The 22,974-nt window shown below is 39.8% G+C and overlaps 1 protein-coding gene across 3 annotated transcripts in view; it reads right to left on the bottom strand.

Moving 5' to 3' along the window:
• LOC126297837 (dymeclin) overlaps positions 1 to 17,649 on the bottom strand; it is a 167,154-nt gene extending 149,505 nt beyond the window's left edge. For 2 of the 3 annotated variants that reach the window (XM_049989091.1, XM_049989090.1), the window contains exon 1: positions 17,032 to 17,621. In XM_049989091.1, the coding sequence (XP_049845048.1) occupies positions 17,032 to 17,171 (140 nt within the window). In that variant the 5' untranslated portion in view covers positions 17,172 to 17,621. Of the gene's footprint in view, positions 1 to 17,031 lie in introns of all 3 variants that reach the window. The other variant, XM_049989089.1, reaches the window with a different exon arrangement.
• Positions 17,650 to 22,974: the final 5,325 nt, after the last annotated feature.

Genomic DNA, 22,974 nt, shown 5'->3' with positions numbered 1-22,974 from the left:
TATAAATATAGCATATGTAGTGTAGTCAATCTCAGGAGGTGGGTTTGAAAGTGAAGCGAATTATCTTTTAAGTTCCAACAGACTGACAACTTTAACAGTGAACTGAAATACAATTTATAAATATAGCATATGTAGTGTAGTCAATCTCAGGATGTTATAGTTTATCTACTTCGCATGATGCTTACCACTAGACCACAAGCATTGTAATAGCTCATGAAGACTGACAGCACTTCCTCCACACAATTCCACATCCTACAGTGTTGCCAGATCATGCATATGGCTGGACTTACACAATCCTGAGGGGCAGCCAGTTATATTGGCTGACTTAAGTGAACTCCTATGACTGTACACAGTGAATAGGTTACATCCCTGCATCACATCTTCGAAACTACTGCATCACTTTTTATAACTGAAGTCTGGCTTCTGTACAAGTTGCGATTAACCATTCACCCCCTTGCTTTTTTTCCCTTACTACCTTTAAAATTTTGAAGACTGTCTTCTATACAACATTGTGAAAAGCTCTCTCTAAATCTACAAAAGCTATGAATGAGATGTGTCTTCTTCGAATCTCTCTCGTATGGTAAGGTATGGGAAACAGTACTGCCTGCATTTGTCCGGAGCCCAACCTGATCTTCGCCAAGGTGAGCTTCTATTACTCATTCCACCCTTCTGTAAATGATCTGTGGCAGTACTTTTGCAACCATGGCTTAATGAACTGACAGTTCAGCAGTATTCACATCTGTTGGCACATGCCTTCTTTGGAATTGTACTGTTATGTTTTACATTATGTGTGAGCGTATTGTGTCTGTCTCATATATATTGCAAACAATGTGGAATAGTTTTATAATTGTACATTCTCCCAAGGCTCTTAATAATTCTGAGGGTATGTCATCCACTCCAGAATCTCAGTGTGCTGTCAACTTCTACATGCAATATCATATCACCAATCTCATCTTCATTTCATTCCTCTTCTCTTTCTGTAACACAGTTTTCAAGATGGTTTTCTTTGTATGGTTCTCCTATAGATAGATGCCACCATCAATGTTACCAATGATCAAGTTCTGCTTTGTGCAAAATTCTACCAGGCACCTTTCCCTTTAATTCCTTTTTCCACCTTTAAGTCTTCTATTCTTTGCTTAGGCAAAGATATTCATATAGCCCACTGGGAAGGGAATCCCCTCAATCCAGAGATGGTTAAAAAAGGCATGTATATGACATTGGCTAGCCACCGAAAAGTGTTGAAGCATTTGGTTGTGCACCTGGTCCAGTGCAGGAGCCATGTTGGGGTAGAGAACACTGGCGCTAGTGAATTCCCACTCACTAAACAGGGCATTATAAGGCACTAGGTGGTGGGGAATGAAGAATAAAGGGAGGCCTGGGTAAAATGCCAAGGAAAATGCTCAGCAACAGAGTACAGGCTAGTGAGGATAAAACAATTTAGGGAAATTTCTGGCTGTAGGATGACAGAAAAAGTGCACCTGATCTTTGCCCGTACCTGCAAAGAGACAGTGTGCGGCCCTATGGCCGCGACATATTGTTCCCAACAAGTCAGCTTCTGACAGCTGAGACGATAACTGGGCCGGCACAAAGCCATTTATAGGACAGGAGGTGGTCAAGGGAATGTATAAAACTGCCCACTCTTTTGAAGCTGAACCCTTCTAACTGGAGATCACCTGTGTTTCTTCTAACTCTCTCCATGACCATATACTTACATTTTGTCTCACTAATTTTTAAACCAAGGTTCTTGGCAGTGGCTTCAAGCTCCCTGAAAGCTGATGTAAGCACCTCTGTACTTCTAGCACTTATTACCACATCATCTGCATAGGCTAAAATTTGAAGAGGTCTATTGTAAATATTGCCTCCTGGGTTTGTAGTTATTGATCTTACTGTATTCTCTAATACCAGGTTGAATAGTACTCGGGATAATGGGTCTCCCTGTCTTAGGCCTTCTTCCATTGGAAACGATCTTGACAGACATCCCTGCACTTTAACCTGGCTTCTGCTGTTTTCTAGGGTCATCTTAAAAATGGTTCAAATGGCTCTGAGCACTATGCGACTTAACTTCTGAGGTCATCAGTCACGTAGAACTTAGGACTAATTAAACCTAACTAACCTAAGGACATCACACACATCCATGCCCGAGGCAGGATTCGAACCTGTGACCGTAGCGGTCGCCCGGCTCCAGACTGCAGCACCTAGAACCGCACGGCCACTCCGGCCGGCTAGGGTCATCTTAGATAATTTTATTAACTTCTTAGGAAATTTGAATGTCTGCATTGTTTTCCACAGTGATGATCTTTTAACTCTGTCATAGGCCTGTTTAAAATCTATAAAGAGATGTTCTAATTGTACTTTATATCCGTAGGGCTTCTCCAGCACCATATGTACTGTAAAGATATGGTCAGCTGTAGACATCCCAGATCTGAAGCCTGCCTGGTACTCGCCTAGAATTCTTTCAGCTCTTCTACTTACTCTCTTTGTTATAGCAGCAGAAAGGATTTTGTAAACGACGCTCAGCAGAGGCATGCCTCAGTAGTTCTTACACTGCATGCATGATTCTTTCTTATGTATAGGACAGATGGTTGCTAACGTCCAGTCCTTTGGCATTTTCTCTGTTTCCCAGACCATTGTAATTATTTTATGTCTCCTCCTTACTAATATTTTACCTCCATGTTTTACCACTTCCGCCCTTACGATGTCGTATCCAGGAGCTTTGTTATTCCTAAGTTGCTTTACAATTTCTCTTAACTCTTCTATTGAGGATGGTTCTGTGTTTACTACATTATAATGTCCATCATCATATAGTTCTTCTTCAGTTGCTTCTCTAGCCCCTCCATTTCTCTATTCACTTACAATGTGTGTGTTTGACAGTAACACTTCAAAATGTTGTACCCATGTTTCCATTATTTTCTCCTTTCCAACTATCAAACTGTCCGTCATATCTTTCAGCAAGTCCGCCCTTGGTTGAGATCCTCTCTGTTTGTAACACACATTTTTATATATCTTGGCTCAGTAACAACATCAGAAAACAAAGTGGAGGCAGATATAGAAAACCGGATTAAGGCTGCCAACAGATCATATAGAGAACACTGTGCTCCATGCTCAAAAGTAAGAACCTAAGTAGGAAATTAAAGTTGACACTTTACAAAACAAAAAGATCAAACCAGTTCTTATGTATGGCAGTGCAGCATGGGTAGTGACGGAGGCTTTGAAGAAGCAGCTAAATATCTGGGAAAGGAAAGTGCTGAGGAAGATTTTTGGTCTGTAAAAGGAGGAGAGGTATGGAGAATTAGGACTAATGAAGAAATAAGGTCTCTGTACAAAATGGGAAGGCTATGATGGTTAGGACATGTCCAGCAGATGAGAGAAGGAAGGCTCCCAAAGAAGCTGCTGATGGGACATCCTGGTGGTAGAATGAGAAGATGACCACGTGTGAGATGGCTGGAAGATGTGGAAGCTGAACTGAGAGCAGTGGGAGTGAGGTGGTGGTGCTGGCGTGCTGACAACCAAGACAACTGGAAGTCTGTGACTGAGGAGGCTAAGGTCCTCAGCTGACAATAGTGCCATGGAGTGAGTAAGTAAATAAGTAAGTAAGGTGGTCGACAGATGGATACCAATTGTATCACTGGAGAGCACAAGGGTGGTCTTTAATAGCCACAGCAATTTTGGTGGTCCACCAAGAGTAAGTCTTTTATCAGGGAGGACCTGAGGAATAGAGAATTGCTGAAGAAGCTGTTGAAAGGATGGTGTCGGTTAAGTTCTGTACAGGCTCATCAGTGCCACTCTGTGGTGGAGCAGTTGGGATGGCAGCTGAGGAAAAGACATCCCAATCTGCATTAGTAACGGGCATCCACATGAGTGACAGTGAAGAAAAAAATAAGACAATCAGAAAATTATTGCTGTCACTCAAATTGTTGTCAACCCCCCATTGAATGGGAGGGGGGGGGGGGGGAAGGAGGAATCCAGGGCTATAGATGGAAAGATCAACGGTCAAGAAAGCGCCCAGTGCCACAATAAAATGTGTCGCAGCTCCAGTGTTGTGAAGGCAGAGATTCAGCTCCGCCAGTAGGTCTTCCTACCAGTCTTCCTGCCAGAATCAGTAGTCACAGTGCCATCCCACAGAGGGTTATAGATGTTAAAATCCCCGAGTGAAAGAAGGCCTGGAGCTGTTGAAGGAGAGCCAGAAGAGCAGGAAGCATAGGAAGCCAACTGGAGATAGATAAAGATTGCATATTGTTACTGCAGAGCCTACACGGATCAGAACAACGGCCGCTTCTTGTGCAGTTTGAAGAGGACCCCAGGAACTAACAATGTCCGTGCAGGCCAACAGACAGACACCATCAGGGGCCTTCAATGGCTGACCCAGTTCTGGCAGAAGGCTTGGAAAAGCATGAGGAGTCAGTAAATAAGTACCAACTAAATGAGAATCCTGCAATACAATGTAAGATACAGAGTAGAGGGAAAGAAGAGACTGCAGTTCTGGAAGGTGGTGAGAATAACCATTACAATTTCATTGGAGGAGAGTAGTAAAAGAGTCCGGATGGATGTCAAATGTGGCAGAAACATTCATTTGCTGTGTCAGTGTCCATCACCATCACCGGTAAGTGACATCCATGAATGTAAGATCGGACCCTGATTGAGATATAGAGGGGGTGGCACTCCCAGAGAGTGGGGGGTAGGGGAGGCCCTTTGACTCGAGACTTGTGCATCTTCTTCTCTTTTGCAGGGTGAGAGGAGGTGTGGTCGAGAAGAGAGTAAGTTGCAACATAAACATCAGGATCCGATACAGAATGAGTGATCTAGAGGCCCAGAGAGCATGGGTCCCACGTCCGACTTTTAAGTAGCAGGCTTCTTGTCCCGGATGTGGCAGAGAGGAAGGCCTCCTAGAGGGAGCCCTATCCTCGGTGGGTGCCAAAGAAAGCACCATGAGGGGAGTGAATGGGAACCACCAGACATGAGGAAAGGGAAGGGGGAGAGAATGGAGGTAAGGAGGAAGGAGGAGCAACAGATACAGTGGAAGCAAGGACAAATATTAAAGATACTGGGTGAAGACAGTCCGATTTCAGTTGGGCCTCAGAGCAGAATAAGTGGTCTGCAATTCTGAACTCTAGAATCTTCCTTTCTTTTTTATAGACAGGACAATCAGGCAACTGAAAAGACTATGGGCCAGAACAGTTCATGCACTTGGGCAGTGCAGCCACAGTCGCTGCAAATAGGAGTCGCCTCACATCATGACAATGTGACCAAAACATATACACCGGAAACAGCACATGGAAGGTGGAATATAAGGCTTCACGGTGCAATGATAAACCTTAAAATTGATTTTTTCTGTACGTGTATGCCCCTCAAAAGCCAGGATGAAAGTGGCAGTATCAATGCCACTGTCCTTTGGACCCCTCTGTACGTGCCAGACGAAATGAATGGCATGCCAGGTTAGTCCCGAGTTCCCTCATCAGATTGAAAAAGAAGATACTTGGGAAAAATAATGACCTGGGTCACATTTGAGGACTGGTGAGCTGTAATGTTTACCGGGAAGTGTCATAAGCACTCACAAGCACAAAGGGAAGCCAACTGGCTGATGGAAGAGGCTTTAATCACCAGGGAAAGATATCGCATCTTATTAAGAGAGTCAACTTCACCAAACTTATCTTTGATGTGTTCTACAAAAAAGAGCAGGTTTCACCCTCAGCTAGCAGGCCTGGTCCTCCTCCCATGGCATGACCAGGAAGGGAAAGGTTAAAAAAGCAAAGGTAGGAGGGGAGAGAGAACCATTTCTATCTCAAGTGATGGCAACGGAAGAGTGGCCAGAAGTATGGAGCTCGGCACACTTCATATGCAATCTGCTCTGGAATCACCCTCTCCAACCAGGAGCTCACTCCATGGTCACCACTCAACTCGGCTGCAGCAAATGCCACCTGGCATAGCAGTTGTCGCCAGGAGTTCCACTGACCCAAACAGATGAGCAACCACTGCCAGGCATACACAAGGCAGTGACAGTTCAGGTCCCAGAAGTGTGATCCCTGTGTTGTCAGGGGGCTCAACCTGATGTTTACATAACAGCCCAATTTGGGAGGGATTTCTTCCCCAAATGGCTCAAATTACAGAAAAAATTCGGAGAGGGAGGTCAAACCCCAAAATAGACCAGAAAATGCCAAGAAAAAGGGAGAAAAATGAGACAAGATCACAAAGGAATAGTGGAACCGAAGGAATAGTTGGAACATTGTAAATGGAAACACCAAGGGAGGAAGGGGGCAGGAGGGTAAGGATCTAGGGTGGGAAGGAGTAGATCTATGGAAATGGAATGCAGCCTGAGAGAGAAGGGAGGCTGCAATAGCTTTGGGCCCCATTTGCGCGACATTTGTACCTAGAACACAGCTATGGGCCCTCTAGGAGGTAAATGAAAATGAGATGGGTGGTATGATACTGCATAAAGAAGCTGACAGAGCAGTGAAACACCTAAGTCAAAACAGGCAACTGAAGTGGATGAAATCCCCTCAGAATTATTACGATCCTTGGACAAATGTACTGTTTCACAACTATTCCACTTGGTATGCAATATATGTGAAACAGACCCAATAGTCTCACATATCAAGCAAAAATGTAATAATTCAATTCCACAAAAGGCAGTTATCTTAGGCTGTTCGAGTAATAGAAAGAGGGCCACCACATCATCTGCAGGGGAATAAATTACAGCGAGTGTTCCACAGGACCCACTACTGTTTTTGCTTTATGTACATTATCTGCTGTTTTATTTTAATCAGGAGGCAGAATCTGTCTTGTTTGCAGATGATACAAGCATCAACAGAGAAAGTATGAGGGACGATCAAAAAGTTTCTATCTGAGGATGTTGCTATAGCACAGTGAAACTCTGATGCAGGTATATAAGCATCAATGTGTAGGCAAGGGATTAGAATGGCATTAGTGTCTTTTCAGTGTGTGTGTGTGTGTGTGTGTGTGTGTGTGTGTGTGTGTGTGTGTGTGTGTGTGTGTGTGTGTGTGTGTGCGTGTGCGTGTGTGTGTGCGTGCGCACGCGCAGGAAATTTCATCTATGGTCATGTCACTACCAAATGTGTCCAAACAGAACCAATGTAATGTTATTCTTCTCTTGGCTGCTGAAGGGCAAACACAGGCAGACATCCACTGGAGAATGAAGAATGCATAGAAGGCACCACGTCTGTCGAAAAGCACCATTGTGGAATCGCACTAAGTGTGGTGCTGGATGTGATTTGATACAAGACACCAGTCGATCTGGAAGGCCAGCCTCATCCATTATGGATGCCAACACAAGTGGGAGACACTCTAGCATCTCCCCCCCCCCCCCCCCCCCCCCAATATAATCGTTATCTGTCCTCACGCAATCATTACCACTTTGGTTCTTAAAAAGAGGTCTTGAAGAGCTGAAAATTCCTTTCGGGCAAGGACATGCAGCAGGCAGTTACAGACTTTCATGCAGCAGGACAAGGTGTTTTACCAAATGAGTATCTTCAACCTGGTGTTATCAGAGGGATGATTGCTGCAATGCTCACAGAAATTTTGTCAGATTCGTATTCTGCACTGTACTGCCTTTAAACAGAAACTTTTTCATCAACCCTTATAGTAAATGATGTTTTTTGTGAAGGGAAAAAACACAGTTCATCCAGTTTTGTACTGCCAAAAATATCCCCCATACTACTAACCAAATACACCAACAAGAAATAATGAACAGGATAGGAAATTGAAAGTTCTTAGGTGTGCATATTAATTAAAACAAACTAAAAAACCATGTAGTAGATCTGCTAAAATGTTTAGGCTTGGCTACTATTGCCTGAATAATAAATTCCAACTTTGGGGCTACAGAAGCAAGTTAGCATATTATCATTCATTTATTTCTTATGGGATAATATTCTAGGGGAACTTCTTGCTTAGCCAAAAAGTAGTCATTGGACAATTGAGAGTAATTAGAATATTCGTCGAGTTCTCCCATAAACATCTTACAGGTAACTTTTTAAGCAGCTGGGAATATTAACCACTGCCTCACAATACATTTATTCATTTATGAAATCTTTTATCAGTAATCATCGTCAGTTTGAGACTAACAGAGATAGTCACACATTTAACACAAGAAAGGAAACTGATCTGCATTACCCTTTAATGAATCTAACTTTGGCAAAGAAAGGGGTGAAATATGCAGCTATAAAACTCTTTGACAATCTACCCATGTAAATAAAATGTGAGATACAATAGAATTGTCATCTTGAGTAGTTGGTGAAAATCGTGGAAAACCCAACTGTGAATGGTCCAGTCGGGAACTGAACTCTTCTTATCCTGTGAAGGAAGTCTGAGCTGTACATTTAACTTAAGTGAAATACACAGAAATGGCTTAACATTATTGTATTATAGTGTGATTCGAATCATAAATTAACTTATAGCATTAATTAAGAGTTTTCACAAATATATTCTTTAATGGAGTAGAATGAGATGCCCGGCAGAAAGTACTTGATTAGGTCTTAAACTTCACTACATCATCAACACTACATTTAACATGTATGTGTGCTCATGTATGCTATTCATTTCTGTACTAATATTAACACCATGGAAGTCTTTGTAGAGGTTATTTTTGGTACCAGTATTATATAAGGGATGCTGAAAAGAAATGCCTCTGAATTTTTTATGTAAAAACTTTTAAGATTTTCAAATTAAACAAATGTTACTAACATACTATAGTGAGGTGACGAAAGTCAAGGATATCAATATGCATAAATAGAAATGGCAGTAGTAGTGTCACACAATGTGTAAAAGGGCAGAGCAATGGCGGAGCTGTCACTTGTACTCATACGATTTATGTGAAAAGGTTCTCAATGTGATTATGGCCGCATAACAGGGATTAACAGAGTTTGAACATGGAATGGTACTTGGAGCTAGACGCATTGATCATTTCATTTCGAAAACTGTTAGGGAATTCAATATACTGAGATCCACAGCGTCAGGCATTACCCCTCACCTTGGACAATGCGTGGCCGATGATTTTCACTGCAGTGGCATTTGTGTGGAGTTATCAGTGTTAACAGACAAGCAACACTGCATGAAATAACTGTAGAAATCAATGTGGGAGGCATGGTGAATGAATCCATTAGTGGCAAAGTGGCAAAATTTGTCATTAATGGGCTATGGCAGCAGACGATTGACATGAGTGCCTTTATTAATAGCAAAACATCACCTGCAGTGTATCTCCGGGGCTCTTGATCGTATCAGTTGGACTCTAGATGCCAGATGAGTCCTGATCTCAATTGGTAAGGGCTGATGGTAAGGTTCGAGTGTGGTGCAGACACCATGGAGCTGTGGACCCATGTTGTCAGCAAGGCACTGTGCATGTTGGTGGTGGCTCCATAATGGTGTGAACCAATCATTGACTGGAAGTGGTTATGTTCTGCTACTTGGAAACCACCTGCACCTATTCATATACTTCATGTTCCCACACAAGGATGGAATTTTTATAGATGACAATGCACAATGTCACTGGGTCACAATTGTCCACGAGTTGTTTGAAGAATATTCTGGACAACTCGCGAGTATGATTTGGTCACCCAGATAAACTGACAAAAATCCAACTGAACATTTATGAAACATCAGTTTGTTCACAAAATCCTGCCCTGGAAACACATTCACAATTATGGCTGGCTATAGAGACCGTATGGTTCAATATTTCTGCAGGGACTTTCCAACAACTTGCTGAATCCATGCCATGTCAAACTGCTGCACTATGATGGGCCAAAGGAGGTCTGACACAATGTTACGAGGTATCCCATGACTTTTAGGCACTTCAGCATACACCTTTATTCTTCACGTCTACACATTTACAGTCCTCTATTATCACTACAAGGCTCCGAACTGTAGTATATAACATGGTAACATGTCGTGTAGCTTTGTCAGTGACAGAGAAACAGCGTGCTGTAATCTAGTTTCAAATTTGAAGAGTTCATCCAAACATGGAGCACCCTCTCCTTCAGCATGACAATGCCACACCACAAACAAGCTGCAACCTCTACAACAATCTGACGTCTTGGGTTCACTGTCATCAATCATCCACCATACATTCTCGAAGTGGCCACATTCGATTTTCGTCTGTTTCCAAAACTTAAAGAACACCTTTGACGACTTCACTTTGATAGTGACGAAGTGGTGCAAGCAGAGGTGAGGTTGTGGCTCCATCAAAAAAATCAAAAATTCTACAGTGACCGTATCAACAAACTGGTCTCTTGTTCGGAGAAATGTGTTCGTCGTCAGGGTGACTATGTTGAGAAGTACGTATGCAGACATGAAGAAGAAAGATGTAGAATGTTGATAATGTTTGTTTTATTTAGAACGCTTTATGTTTTTCACATAAAAATCTCTGAGGCATTACTTCTCAGCACACCTTTGTAAGCATGCTTTGTGAAATTCCCTTTGTCATTACCAATGTTTCTCTCTTCACAAAAAATAGTGAGAACCATGGAAACAACACTAGGTCCAAATCTGGAAAAGTTATTAAACTACAAGGAGATGAAATACATATCTTGATATTTGCCGACAATATTGTAATCCTATCAGGGACAGCAAATAACTTGGAAGAGCAAATGAACGGGATGGATAGTGACTTGAAAAAGATAATAAGATGAAAATCAACTAACAGAAAATGAGGGTAATGGAATGTAGTTGAATTAAATCAGGCAATGTTAAAGGGATTACATTACGAAATGAGACACTAAAAGTAATTGATGAGTTTTACTGTTTGAGCAACAAAATAATCCTTTCCACTTTGTAGTGGACCATGATACATTCATCTTAGCTCTGAGGAAATCCAAAAATGAGTCCAAGAACTTTATTTTTTGGTGGAACATGACATACCTAATAGGAACTAATTTATAGTGAATCAGTATATGAGCAAGGCGATTCAAACTAACTTTGCTAACAAAACCTGTCATTGTCACTCAAAATTTCCATCCTTTTCACTTACAAGGTCCCAGAAACTGAACTTTCTTGTTGATTGTAAATGTTCTTGAACCTCTGTGGCTGCATACATTCATCAGAGGTATTAGAAAGGCATCAGCTACTTCTGCACTTCACTTACATTTCTTGGTGGGACCAGATACTACATCAGGTTTCATTGATGCTTATAATTTTCCACAAGAATACAATAGCTCTATGAAGATTATATGTCCATGTTATTAGTTTCAGTGACTGCATCTTAAATTGCTTATAATTTAATCCATCTTCCACTAACAACTGAAAGCCCTTCGCAATACAGAGGAATACCATGTGAGTGGGCATCAAATTGCCACAAAGAGTTTAGCTGGAAGCTCCCTTTTCACTATAGCTGATAACCCACACACCATTTCTCATATAATGTACTGATGTCTCTGGTATTGGGCCAATACCCTCCTAGCAAGCTGCAATCATTGCTTGAGGTTCTGGACCAGTATGGGAGGTTTTAGCAACTGATAAACTAGACAAGTTCCAACTGCCCACAGAGCTGAGCACAAACTCCAAACTGAAACCTTACAAAGTAATCATGGTGGACTAACCGATTCAGAAACTGTTTCTAATCCTAGAACGCTTTCTTAAATATGGTTACAGTTTATGGGTTTCATGAACTCACTGAATAACAGATGTTGGAGTTCTGAAAAATTTCATTAGTTACAGCAAAAGTCTCTGCATGGTGTGAAAGCACGACTATGGTGTGCAATTAGTGCAACACAATTATTAGACCAATCTTTTTCCACAGACCATAACTTCTGATCATTACGTGAATACACTACTGCAACCTTTCTTCAGAGGACTAGCAACTAATGAAAATACCCACAGTTATTTCGTGCAGGACAATGCAAGAGCACACTCTCCCAGTGTGTTTATGATAATTTTACAAGCTGTTTTTGATAAGACTTCTCCTACTTTGTCTAGTTGATTCTTGCTTAAGATAAAAACACCAACTGCTGGGACACAGTGACACACAGCCTGCTTCGGCAGGGGGGTTGACACAGTGTAGAGACCAGACACAGCAGGGGGGGGGGATCTTAAATGGTGTTAACGCTACATGGAAAGTACATACGAATTACTAATAACACTAACACAAGTAACACAATGGACACAACATATGTAAATATCTGCACGTTGTGCTCTACTGTTCAAGGGGAAATTGATTCTTAGTCATCCTGTACCGCAGCTGTAATGTTCTTCTGGGAAAGGTGACTTCCCGCTGCACGAGTGTTGTTCGATTTTCAGGTTACAGACAGACTGTACCTCCCCCCAGCACTTCTCTTCCTGCTCTCCTATGTGAATAGAGAAAACAACTTCGCTAAGCATGTGTTTATATAGTGGAGTTATCTTCAGTTTATTAAATGACTACTTATCTGCAGTTGTCAAGTAGGCATTAAATAAACTATGTTCCTGTGAGTTTAATTTACGAGTGTGATATGGTCAGTGGCCTATGTAGTGTTGGTGGGAAAGAGACTGGATTGGTAAATGTGGCTGTCTATTGCTACAGCATACTTTAAAGTTGTGTAATTGTGTTGTTGTCACCTGGTGAGAATTAATGAATGACCAGAAAGATACTTCACTTTCCTTAACATTAATTGTGAGATTACACAAGTCTTTTCCATTCAGGAACAGCTGACACTTTTACAGTAGGCTGTACTGAGTGGAGATACTTCTCACACATTCACAGCATATCTTGCAAGGTGAATGTTAATATGTTTGATGGAATAAGACTGATCATGTTCAAGTCTGGAACAGTAATCTGCTGTAAACCACTGATTGACTTAAGTTCAAATACCTGGAATTCTATAACACCTAAGTGACTTATTTACGTTACAGAGGGAGGCAATTTAAGCCTCTGGTCCTCTTCTGAAAGTTGAATACATATTGGCAGCATGTTGGAAAAGGCTCTTCAGTGTGGTAGACAGTCGACAGCTCCAGCTGTTGAGCTTTTTCATATAGTTGCTCACTTAACAGCTGCAAATAAGTACTCAATAAACTGAAAATAACTCCACTATATAAACACAAGCTCAATGGAATTAGTTTGTGTACCCACATAAGAAACTGAACATAAAATGAAGTGGGGTATAGTCTGTCCATAAACCGAAAAGTGAACAGCACTTGCAGTAGGTGTAGTTGCCTTTCCCAGAAGAATACAACACATGACTAAGAAGCAAAAGAAATTTCGTATTTAGCAGTGTAGGACAGTGTGCAGATATGTATGTAGATTTTGTCATATGCATTACTGTTATCAGTAACTCATATCTGCAATCCTTGTAGTGTCAACACATTTTTCGCAAAATAAACACTGTCAGGGCATGTCTGCATACTGCATTGTGGTGTGGAAGGTCTGTATGATTGAGCGAAACATCCTGCAGTTGTTTCTTGTGATACAGTAGGGTAGATGGAGTGGGGAATCATTTGTTCAACCTTCAGTTTGCAGACCTATAGCGGAGGGGAGTGCATGAAAACAATCTGGTTACCTACCTTCCCTTGTGCTTCTACCCCACGCATCTCCCCCCCTCCATTCTGTTACATCCGCAAAACAGAATTTATCCCTCAATAGAGCTTTACTGCACTTAGATGTGGTACACATATTTAATATCTGTTTTATCTGTTTTAACCCACCTAATTTGAGGACAAACATTAATTTTAGCTGTACTGTTAGAACAATATTTTTAATAATCTGCAATTTTTCCATTAACTGCAATGCCAAAACTATTAGTCCTAGAGAAGAAATTAATAGGACCCTCCCCCCCTTTTTTTTCAGGAAATTTAATGTACTTTAATTCTGTGCTGGGAAACGTTTTTGCTTTGAGCCACTGTTTTCGAGTCGTTACAGAGAAACATAAAAAGTGACCTTTAAATGCCCAAACCCCAATGCTCAAACCCAACCAGTCAGGATTTTTAGTATGTTGTTCATGACACTCCCTCCCAGCATTGTACAAAAATTTGTGACTACGACCCCCCCCCCCCTCCATTTTTTCCCTTTGTTGATTGGACTATAATGGTGATGCCGGGACCACATATGTCCTTGGACTTTATTTCATTTCATTGCAGATAAATGTAATCCTTATGCATTTCAGTACCCTCTGAATATATAGTTGTAGCAATTTTCAAATACAGAGTTGTTCATCGTTGCCAAAAGTTTTTAATTAAAAGATTCCCTGCAACTCTCCTAATCCACGATTATATCAGGTGGCTGTGAGCTCTATAAGCAATACCAAAGAATAGTCATACGTTTTCTGCTATGTCTATCAATTGTCATTTGTTTTAAACAAAATGTCTGAGGCAAACTTAGGTACTAGACTCATCACTCTGTAGATTAACTCTATAGGGCAGATACACCAATGATACAGATATTATGGAAGCATGGTGTACAACAACTCTTAGTTTCTAACTTACTGCTATTAATTTCAACATAATGTACATTATGGAGCCAAGCATCAGTATTTTGTCCTACCCAAAGTCACAAATACTTGATAGTGAAGGCCTGGGTCACATATTAGGTAATGTAAATGTGCCAATATTACCACCAGCTCTCAAACAAGCATTTTAAGGAGAAAATAGTAATGATTATGAATCTTATTTGTTGTGTTAAACAAGTAAGAGGGATTTTTACATCATGAAGACAATATGAAACTTTTTCTGTGTGTGTTTATAGAGCAAGCATTTACTCTGTAGCTCAAAGGCTGCACAAGCTCTTACCATTAACAAGAAACTGTCTAAACCTTGCCTGAGTAAGACATTTTGAACTGTGCATGGAATATGGAACTCAGTATGCAGGAACTTGGGCGGCACAGAAATGAAACAAGTATTCATACCACACATGAAAGCGATTTGAATATATGGGAAAATAAGTAAAGGGAATCTTGCACAAATTGCTTCAAAGATCTAAATATTTTGATATTTTCATCATTGTATATATTCAAGACCATTGTGGCTGCATTAGGAGTTGCCACAAAACTAGAGATCAATGAGATTGTTCATACCCATAAAACAACAAACACAAAACAACTGTGGTGTATTTCACATATACTTCAGATTTTTTAAAGAGATCCTAAACACTCCAGTATCAAGTTAATATAAGCTTTGCAAGGAGACTTAAAAAAACCTAAAAACCGAGATGATGTTCCCCGGAACCTTACAAAAGTTTCTTATAGAAGAAGAATTCTATAGCATGGCTGGGTACATGAGTAGACAGTGAACAAAAATTCATCCTGTGAATAAGAAATTTTATTACCACATTACGAGAAACTGGCATTACAAATTAGTGTTAGAAAGTAAATAAGAATTATGACCACTCGTGTACAATATAAGATACTATTATGTCACAAAATTGTATTGTTTCAACTTTGGTATTGTAAGTCGTTATATAATGCTCATAGCTATGCACTATGTAACATTGTTTGTATACTGTGCAAGCAATTATATATATTTACTAGGTATGCATTTTCTTGACTGTAAGCCTAATGACATGCCCTAAGTCACAAGCACATAGTGTACAAAAGGTAATTTATTGAGGGGCGGGGGGGGGGGGGGGGGGGGGAATTCACAAACACAAATCACCTTTCCACACCACTATATATTCCTAAAGTAACATATGATGTTAGCTGACTTTTGGAAATGCAATAGGAACAGTATGAACAGAATAGGTGGGAAGGACGGATAGAGGGGGCAGGAGGTATCCAAATTCCAGCCTGTCATTCAGTTTTAAGATTTCTGTCATTTCTTTAAATCACTTTATGAGTATGCCAGTAATTTAACATGGATATAGACAATTTCTTCTCAACATCCTTCTCTAATGTCAAATTCTCTTTCTTTTTTTTCCACAAAGATAATTACCAGATTTTCTAAATTCCTATGCACAACTACAGCTGTGAGATTTGTTTCATGATGGGGTCTTCAAAACAAACTGAACAAATATGGAGTTGAAAAATTTGGTCTCCAAAGGGAAAAAGAGGTGTTACAGTAGTACAGGAAACCTGAAGTTAATCACTTTAAAACTCTAACTATATACAGTCTCTGCAGCAGAATTATTCCGGGTAGAAATGTTGTATAGTCTCAGGCTGTGAGCAGCGCAACCATTCAATCTTTCAGCCAGCAACTGAACAAAATTGACTAGCATAACACTGCCTGTGGACCACCACGTTTAATTAAACTACTACCATCTTTACAAAATATTTATTGAGTTATAATCTTGCAATGCAGTTAAGGTAATGTTTACTATATTATCTTTTAGTTATCATAATTTCATTTACTGATTAGTCAGAGATTATTTCAGGTTACATTTGAAAATATATTTTATAGCCCTAAGACTTTTAAAAACGTTACAATGTCACTGGCAAAGATATGTTAATAAATGATGCTATCATGAAGAGTGCACAACGTTCTGATTTAGAGTTATGCTTTGGACACGAGTTACCAATTCAAACTACATTTTTTGATAATCCTTCTAAACCAGCTATGTAAAACTATGCTTTAGGCCTACAATCATTTACTTGCAACTAAAGCTTACAAAAAAAATACTGCCTAGGCAAACAGTTTATTGATTTACCTTTTAGTGGGTTTTTTCCCTAGTATACAGAAGATGACACAGTTAAAAATAAAAGGCAGTCACCTTTTGGTGTAATGGACTCAAATATAGAATGAACAATAAGAAAGTTTTGTGAAACACAGGATACAAAACAGTTACGTCAATGAAATTTTAAAGTAGATACTAGCTGTTAGCAAAAGTGGGCTTCAAAGATTTTTCGAAAGCACACACAATCCTGATATTGTTTTCAGATCATCTATTTTTCAGGGAATATTTGTTAGTGAGAGATCCGTAAAACATGATTTAATTTAATCACTAACTAGAATTAAACTAACGAATAATCTCAGACATATGATGGCGTTTAAAGGATTAATTTGGCACGTCTCACTGATTATCTCTATTTTGTTAAGATCTTTTATGTCAACACTGTATTATAGGTGGAGGGCGGGGGAGGACAACAAATGAACGTGTTTCAATTTTCTTTGCCTCTACAAATATTGTCTTACCTTGAAACTGGTGGAGTGTATGAGAAAGACAGGAATCTGTTCCAGAACGGATCATTTGGCGATATATTCTCCGATCCAACAAAACGCTCCAAATATTCGTTTGTCGTTATATCACCGTGTCTGCTCGACGAAGTTCCCATTTTATTGGGTTTTCAGGCAAATGTTAGCACTGAGTTTTTCACTGAATATTTCACTTGAACCTTGGTTTCTTGCGACGAAGCGTCACAGCCAACCAAACATTCACCTCCTCCGACGGCGAATGTTGCCACATATCAACAATAATGAAAAGTTCAATGCTAGCGTTAACTAACACATTCTTTTCAACTAAACTTCTTACACAGCCCTACGAAACGTCACCGGCCGACAGAAATTTGTACGACTTCGATGCTCGACAGCATTTCATTGAGAAAACGCGTGCCTGAGGGGAACCAACATTAAAACTCAACTAATAAAATTTCTTTCTAACCCACAACATCCACAATATATACAAAAAAGGCACTTCTACCTATGTACACACTGGTTTAATTTAAACGCTTGTCATCTGTTCCGGGCAAGCCTTGGAAACGCGTCAGTCATCTTTGCCGACGTAGACTTGCTGGACAGAGATGTACAATACTCGCCACATGTTGCCACGCACGTAGGTAGGAGGCTGTGGTCGATGGGGAGAAGTGTATACGATCAGTTTATGTAATGATGATTGTTAATACAGGTTTTGTAGTTCTACGGTTGCGTAAAGCAAAAACGTCGATGGAAGCACCTTTTGACTGCATGGATCATATCTTACAAAAGTAAAATTAGTTAAACGTCACGTCTACAACGAGATCATTTTATGCGAAACACAAACATGAATTGGAAATAACTGTAGATGGGACAAGAAAGCGACTGGTACCTGTCTAGAAGAAGCATTCCGTCATTCGTCGGTTGCGATTAAGGGAAACTAATGGGAATCTATGACAGAGAGGCCGGAAGGCGATTTAAACTGTGCGTCTCGCTAATACTCGTCCAATTCTATCGTATTAAACACTGTTATATTTCGATCGTAGGACCGTAAAGGGACTATGGCGAAATATGCCCATGCCAAGAACGTAGGCACAGAGGGGGCGCAAATACTGACAAAGAAGACGATATAAGAATTAACCGTAAGGTTTAGGCCCACGTGATTCTGCCTGTGCGAAGATGCCCTACACTCGGCCTGAGACTGTAAAAGTACGCTGTTATAATAGTATCATTCAATGCAAGTAGCATCACAAAGAAATGACTCCTACTGTCTACTGAATAGGGGTCACATGGGCTCCGTGTCAACAGTGTGCTCGATGTATAGAGTTGTCGCATACACTGCTAGCTCATGTTCAACACTGGATATTTTGATGCTGATTCGCCATGGTGTGCTTGGTTTCAAAGGTTAGCCACCGGCCGCTGAAGCAGTTGTGCTATTTGTCCGAAAGCTTTCGATCTAATCCGATATCTGGCAACCGGCTACAAGAGTGAAAAACTTTTTAAGTTTGAGTGATCCAAAGTACTTGATAGAATGCCGGCAGAGAGTAAAACTTGAAACAAATCTGACACACGCCATAACACACCTTTTAATTTAACTTTAATTTCCAATCGAGAACGCTTTAAATAAGAGCTCTGCATCTTATTTCGAAAAATATGCATCAGATTTTGGTCTGAAATACCGGCACAGCTGAGCTGGTTAACGAAATTGTGGCTTTCTAATTCCGGCAGGAATAGCTAATAAAAAGCAACGACACAACTTCCCATCTGGATATCTTAAAAGTCCCCCCCCCCCTCCCCCTCAAAGTTTGGGTTGCGAGATAATTATTTAAACATCGAAGGACCTTTCAGGACAGTTACGTCAATTCTAGGGTCTTGTAATCTTCCCCTCCTTCCTTCTTCCATCCATTCTCCACATTGAACAATGTTCAGTCCAAGTATTTAATAAGCAAGTCTTTTATGAAAATCTGAGAGGACCGAGGATTACAATAAACTTTCAAGTTTACTTAGCTTGTCATGTTGAGATGGCTCCAGTTCTTCTTCTCTAGGGGTCAGATTCAGGAAGCTGAAAATCTAACATCAGGTCCTCATGGTTGGTTTGAACTAAATAACTGGAAGACTGCTGTTGCAAATTTTTTTATGTAAATATATTTTCCACTGATTTTCTCGCATTTTAGTGTATCATACAATATTTTGATTTTTCACATTAACAAAGCTGAAATTACATTGTTCGCACCTATTATACAAACACATCAGAGGCAAACTTACGACTCCCTCACTCTGCGCAAATAACAATATCCCAAAGGACTTACAAATTTCTTAACAAATGAATTCCTACTAGTTTTCGTTAGATTATTAATTTCGAATATTATCTCATAAATGAATCCAGAGATAAGCATAGTAAACAGTACAGGATTGCGTAATTAATAGTAGAAACTGTAAGAGTGCAAATAATTCGTAATTTCAAATCTTTATAAAAAAATAATTTTAACTGTACATTCAGAGCTAGTATTTATCACTTATAACATCGAAACCAAAATATTTTATAAAGTAATTCCTTTCCATAAATTTTAGCTTGAAATACTGTGTATAAAATTATATGAAAGTTTTCAAAAAGGAACTGAAATAATATTGATCTCACCAAAAGTCGAAAAATAATATTGGTATCGACAACTACTGTTGAGGGAAAGTAATGCTAGAGTAGGGTGTCCCATTAAAGTCTGTACTTGCTAACTCAGTTTCAGCAAATTAAAGAGGTGATTGAACACTACATAAGGCTGAGTACAGGTGACACAGACTATCTTGTCGATAGAACGCTACATATCTGCTAAATTGGACTTGAATGACATAACTAATCAGTTTACTTCTCTCAAAGCAAGGAAATGGAATGTAAAATTAGAATAAAAACAGAGCTATTGGAAAAGAATGTGTTCTCAAACTTAATGAGACCACATTTTCTGTTGTATGCCAAATCAAATAACTTTCAGCAGTCTAATTTTCAAACTTATTTTATTTGGCTACCAGTTTCGGCGATTTATTACGCTATCTTCAGGTCCCTGTCCGACATGTAGGAAGATCCAACGTCGGTTCCGGTCAAAAAGGCAGCCGGCATTTAAATACTGGTATCTATAGATTTCTGTTTGCTCCAATGACCACTTCATCCATCCAGGTGAAGTGATCACAATGGGATAGTCAGCCACCGACTATTTTTACACTGATAGTGGATATTTGTTACTCTTCTGTAGAATATGTATGCCCAGTTTGTTATTGATCATCTAAAGGCGAAGAAGTGGACATTGCCCACAACTAGACTCATAAGCCAGTGACAGGCTGTTCAAAGAACAGTCCAACTGACAGTCTGCGAGTTTGAAGAGAAGTGCAATGGAACCTTAAAGTGTCCTTCTGTTGCAGTTACTACTACCTTCAGGTCGAAAACTGAAATAGCTTCCTGTTACAATCACAGGAATTAACTATATCACCTAAAGCAGTAAAACTACATTTGTGCAAAGATTCTCAGCATTCCAATGACAGATGACTATTAAGGAAACTTACTACCTGCTTCCAACTAAAACTGGATCACATAGAAACCTTCCTTAAGACAAACGACATGAATGGGCAATACAAAAAGCAACGTAGCGTTGTCGGTTCCAACATCTAGAGTGGATCTCAAGATGCCAGTATACATACAAGTGCTCTGCCGAAAAGACGAGTATTTTATGTCGGTAAAATTGTCGTCTTCCATTGTGAACTGTGTGATAAGAGGTGTTAAGGCTTCTGTATACGATCAAACAATTTGTCAAGTTTTACTATGTTTGCAACATTTAACACTGTAAGTCTTGTTTGATGTGTTTGTCAAACATAGGCTGTGTTAGATACAAATTTTGATTGATGGAAAATCTGAGATGACGGTATATGTTGTTTGTGTTGATGTTTCGGCACATACTTTTAGTGAAAAATGGTTTTATTACATTTTATCACACTCTATCGGGAGTTTCCACACCTTTAGAACACATGATCAAGTGTAACACCAACACAGCACTGGCAGTTACCAAAATGGTGGAGTTGCCGCATCTTTCCCAGCCATACATTACGCAGGAAGAGGTTAAGAAGAAAAACAAAATTGTAAGTACAACATACATGTAGGAGTACAATAAAATAAAATAAAATCTATGTTCTCCGGTTCTTTCACAGACAATGTAGGCTATATATTCCCACGTTGTAGTATTTTAATGAACTATCATTTAGGGATCAAGTAGAAGAAAATAAATTTTCGCGTACTTGTGCCTTATTTTTCAATGTGAGAACGCAGTAACCCTAAATGTGTCATCCAAAGTTTCACTGTTCATTTGCAGAAAGTTGATATAATGATCAGATTTAGAGAGCGATATTTCCTTGAAGAGGTTTTGTGTGTGTATTCCAATGTTGTTTTAAACCATTCTCTGGATCAGTGTCTTGTTTTCTTCTCCTTCTTTGAGCATGGTGAAAGAGTCAGTGTTAGATGCGTTTTATCTGCGTTTGTAGACATTCCCACTTAGAGTCAAAATACAGCGTACATGAAAGTGTACTCCAAAAGTGAGGTTAAACTGACAAACTTTCGTCGTATCTGCAAGAGTTTGTTTGACAAATCAGCAGCTTGATAAGAGCGAATTTAGCAAACAAGTTTGATTGTTTACGTGGGCCGGTAAGGCTCCCAAGTACGATCGAATAAGTTGTTAACTTTACTAGGTTTGTCAAAAATTTGACCATTTATGCCACTGTTTGACGAGTATGTCAAACATAGACGGCTTTGACGTGCCTGAGAGAAATTTTGATTGACGGAAAATTTGACAAGATGGCGGATTAGTGAAAAGGAATTTTATCACAATTTATCTCACTGTATCATGAACTTAAACAACTATGGAAACTCCACTCAAGGATAAAAATAAAAACAGTACTGGCAATTATGAGAATCGTAGAGGTGTCGCACCTTTTTCAGCCATATATTAGGCAGGAAGAGGTCAAGAAGTAAATCAATATTCTATGCACACAATACAAGCGTGACTATAACAAAAAAATAAAAGTTCTGCGGTTCTTCCACAGGCTGCGTAGGCTGTGTGTTTCCACATTATAGTACTGGTATTTTAATGAACTGACACTGAAAGACCAAGTAGAAGAAAAAAAAATTTAAAACATTTGTGTCTTGGTCGTTGATGAGTCTTCCGGGATGTGTGGCCGTGGGTGAAGAAAATTTTCGATTTCTAACGTTTCGTTAGAAACGGAAGTGCTCCTGGCGACACTGAGTCTCGCCGACTGAACAGCCAGACGTCGGAGAGCGACATAAATACAGTGTAAAGTAGGCGCCGTCGAATTTACACATGATTAGCGTCGTTAATCTTTGTCAGATATGAAACTGAACTATCGATCGTTGCCTGTCAGGGATAAAAACTTATCTATTGATTCTGCGGAACCACTGTCCACATATCATTGATTTTCATAGCTTCTTCTTTCTGTTAAAATCATGACTAGGCTTACACATTTCGATGGCTTCTCTATGTAGTCGTGGATAATAATTTGTCATAGAAGACAGTGCGAACCAAAAAGTTTTTTCACTCATGGCCATACAGCCTGGAAGACTCATCAACAACTATGACATCCAGTCGCGAAAGCTTTCATTTTAGGCTTTGTGTTTTCCTTTCCAACTATAGTGTGAAGTCACTCTAAACAACTTATTAAAAGTTTCTTTGTCCATTTGGTTAAAGCTGATATAGCCATCAGGTTCTGCGAGTAGCATTACCTTTTACAGGTTTTCATGCGTTTATTTTAAATCATTCCCTGGAGCAGAGTCTTGTTCTCTTCTTTTTCTTGTAACAGGGAAAGCTTTGGGAGGGTGTAAATGAGAGGACCTCCGATGGAGGTGAGTGGAGGTGCAGACGATGTAGACAGCCACTCTGTTGCCAAAACTCTTTATTA

This window comes from Schistocerca gregaria, chromosome X, assembly GCF_023897955.1.
Source record: "Schistocerca gregaria isolate iqSchGreg1 chromosome X, iqSchGreg1.2, whole genome shotgun sequence".
NCBI lineage: Eukaryota > Metazoa > Arthropoda > Insecta > Orthoptera > Acrididae > Schistocerca > Schistocerca gregaria.
Note: the sequence above shows the minus strand (reverse complement) of the source record. Positions and strands in the feature narration are given on the sequence as shown.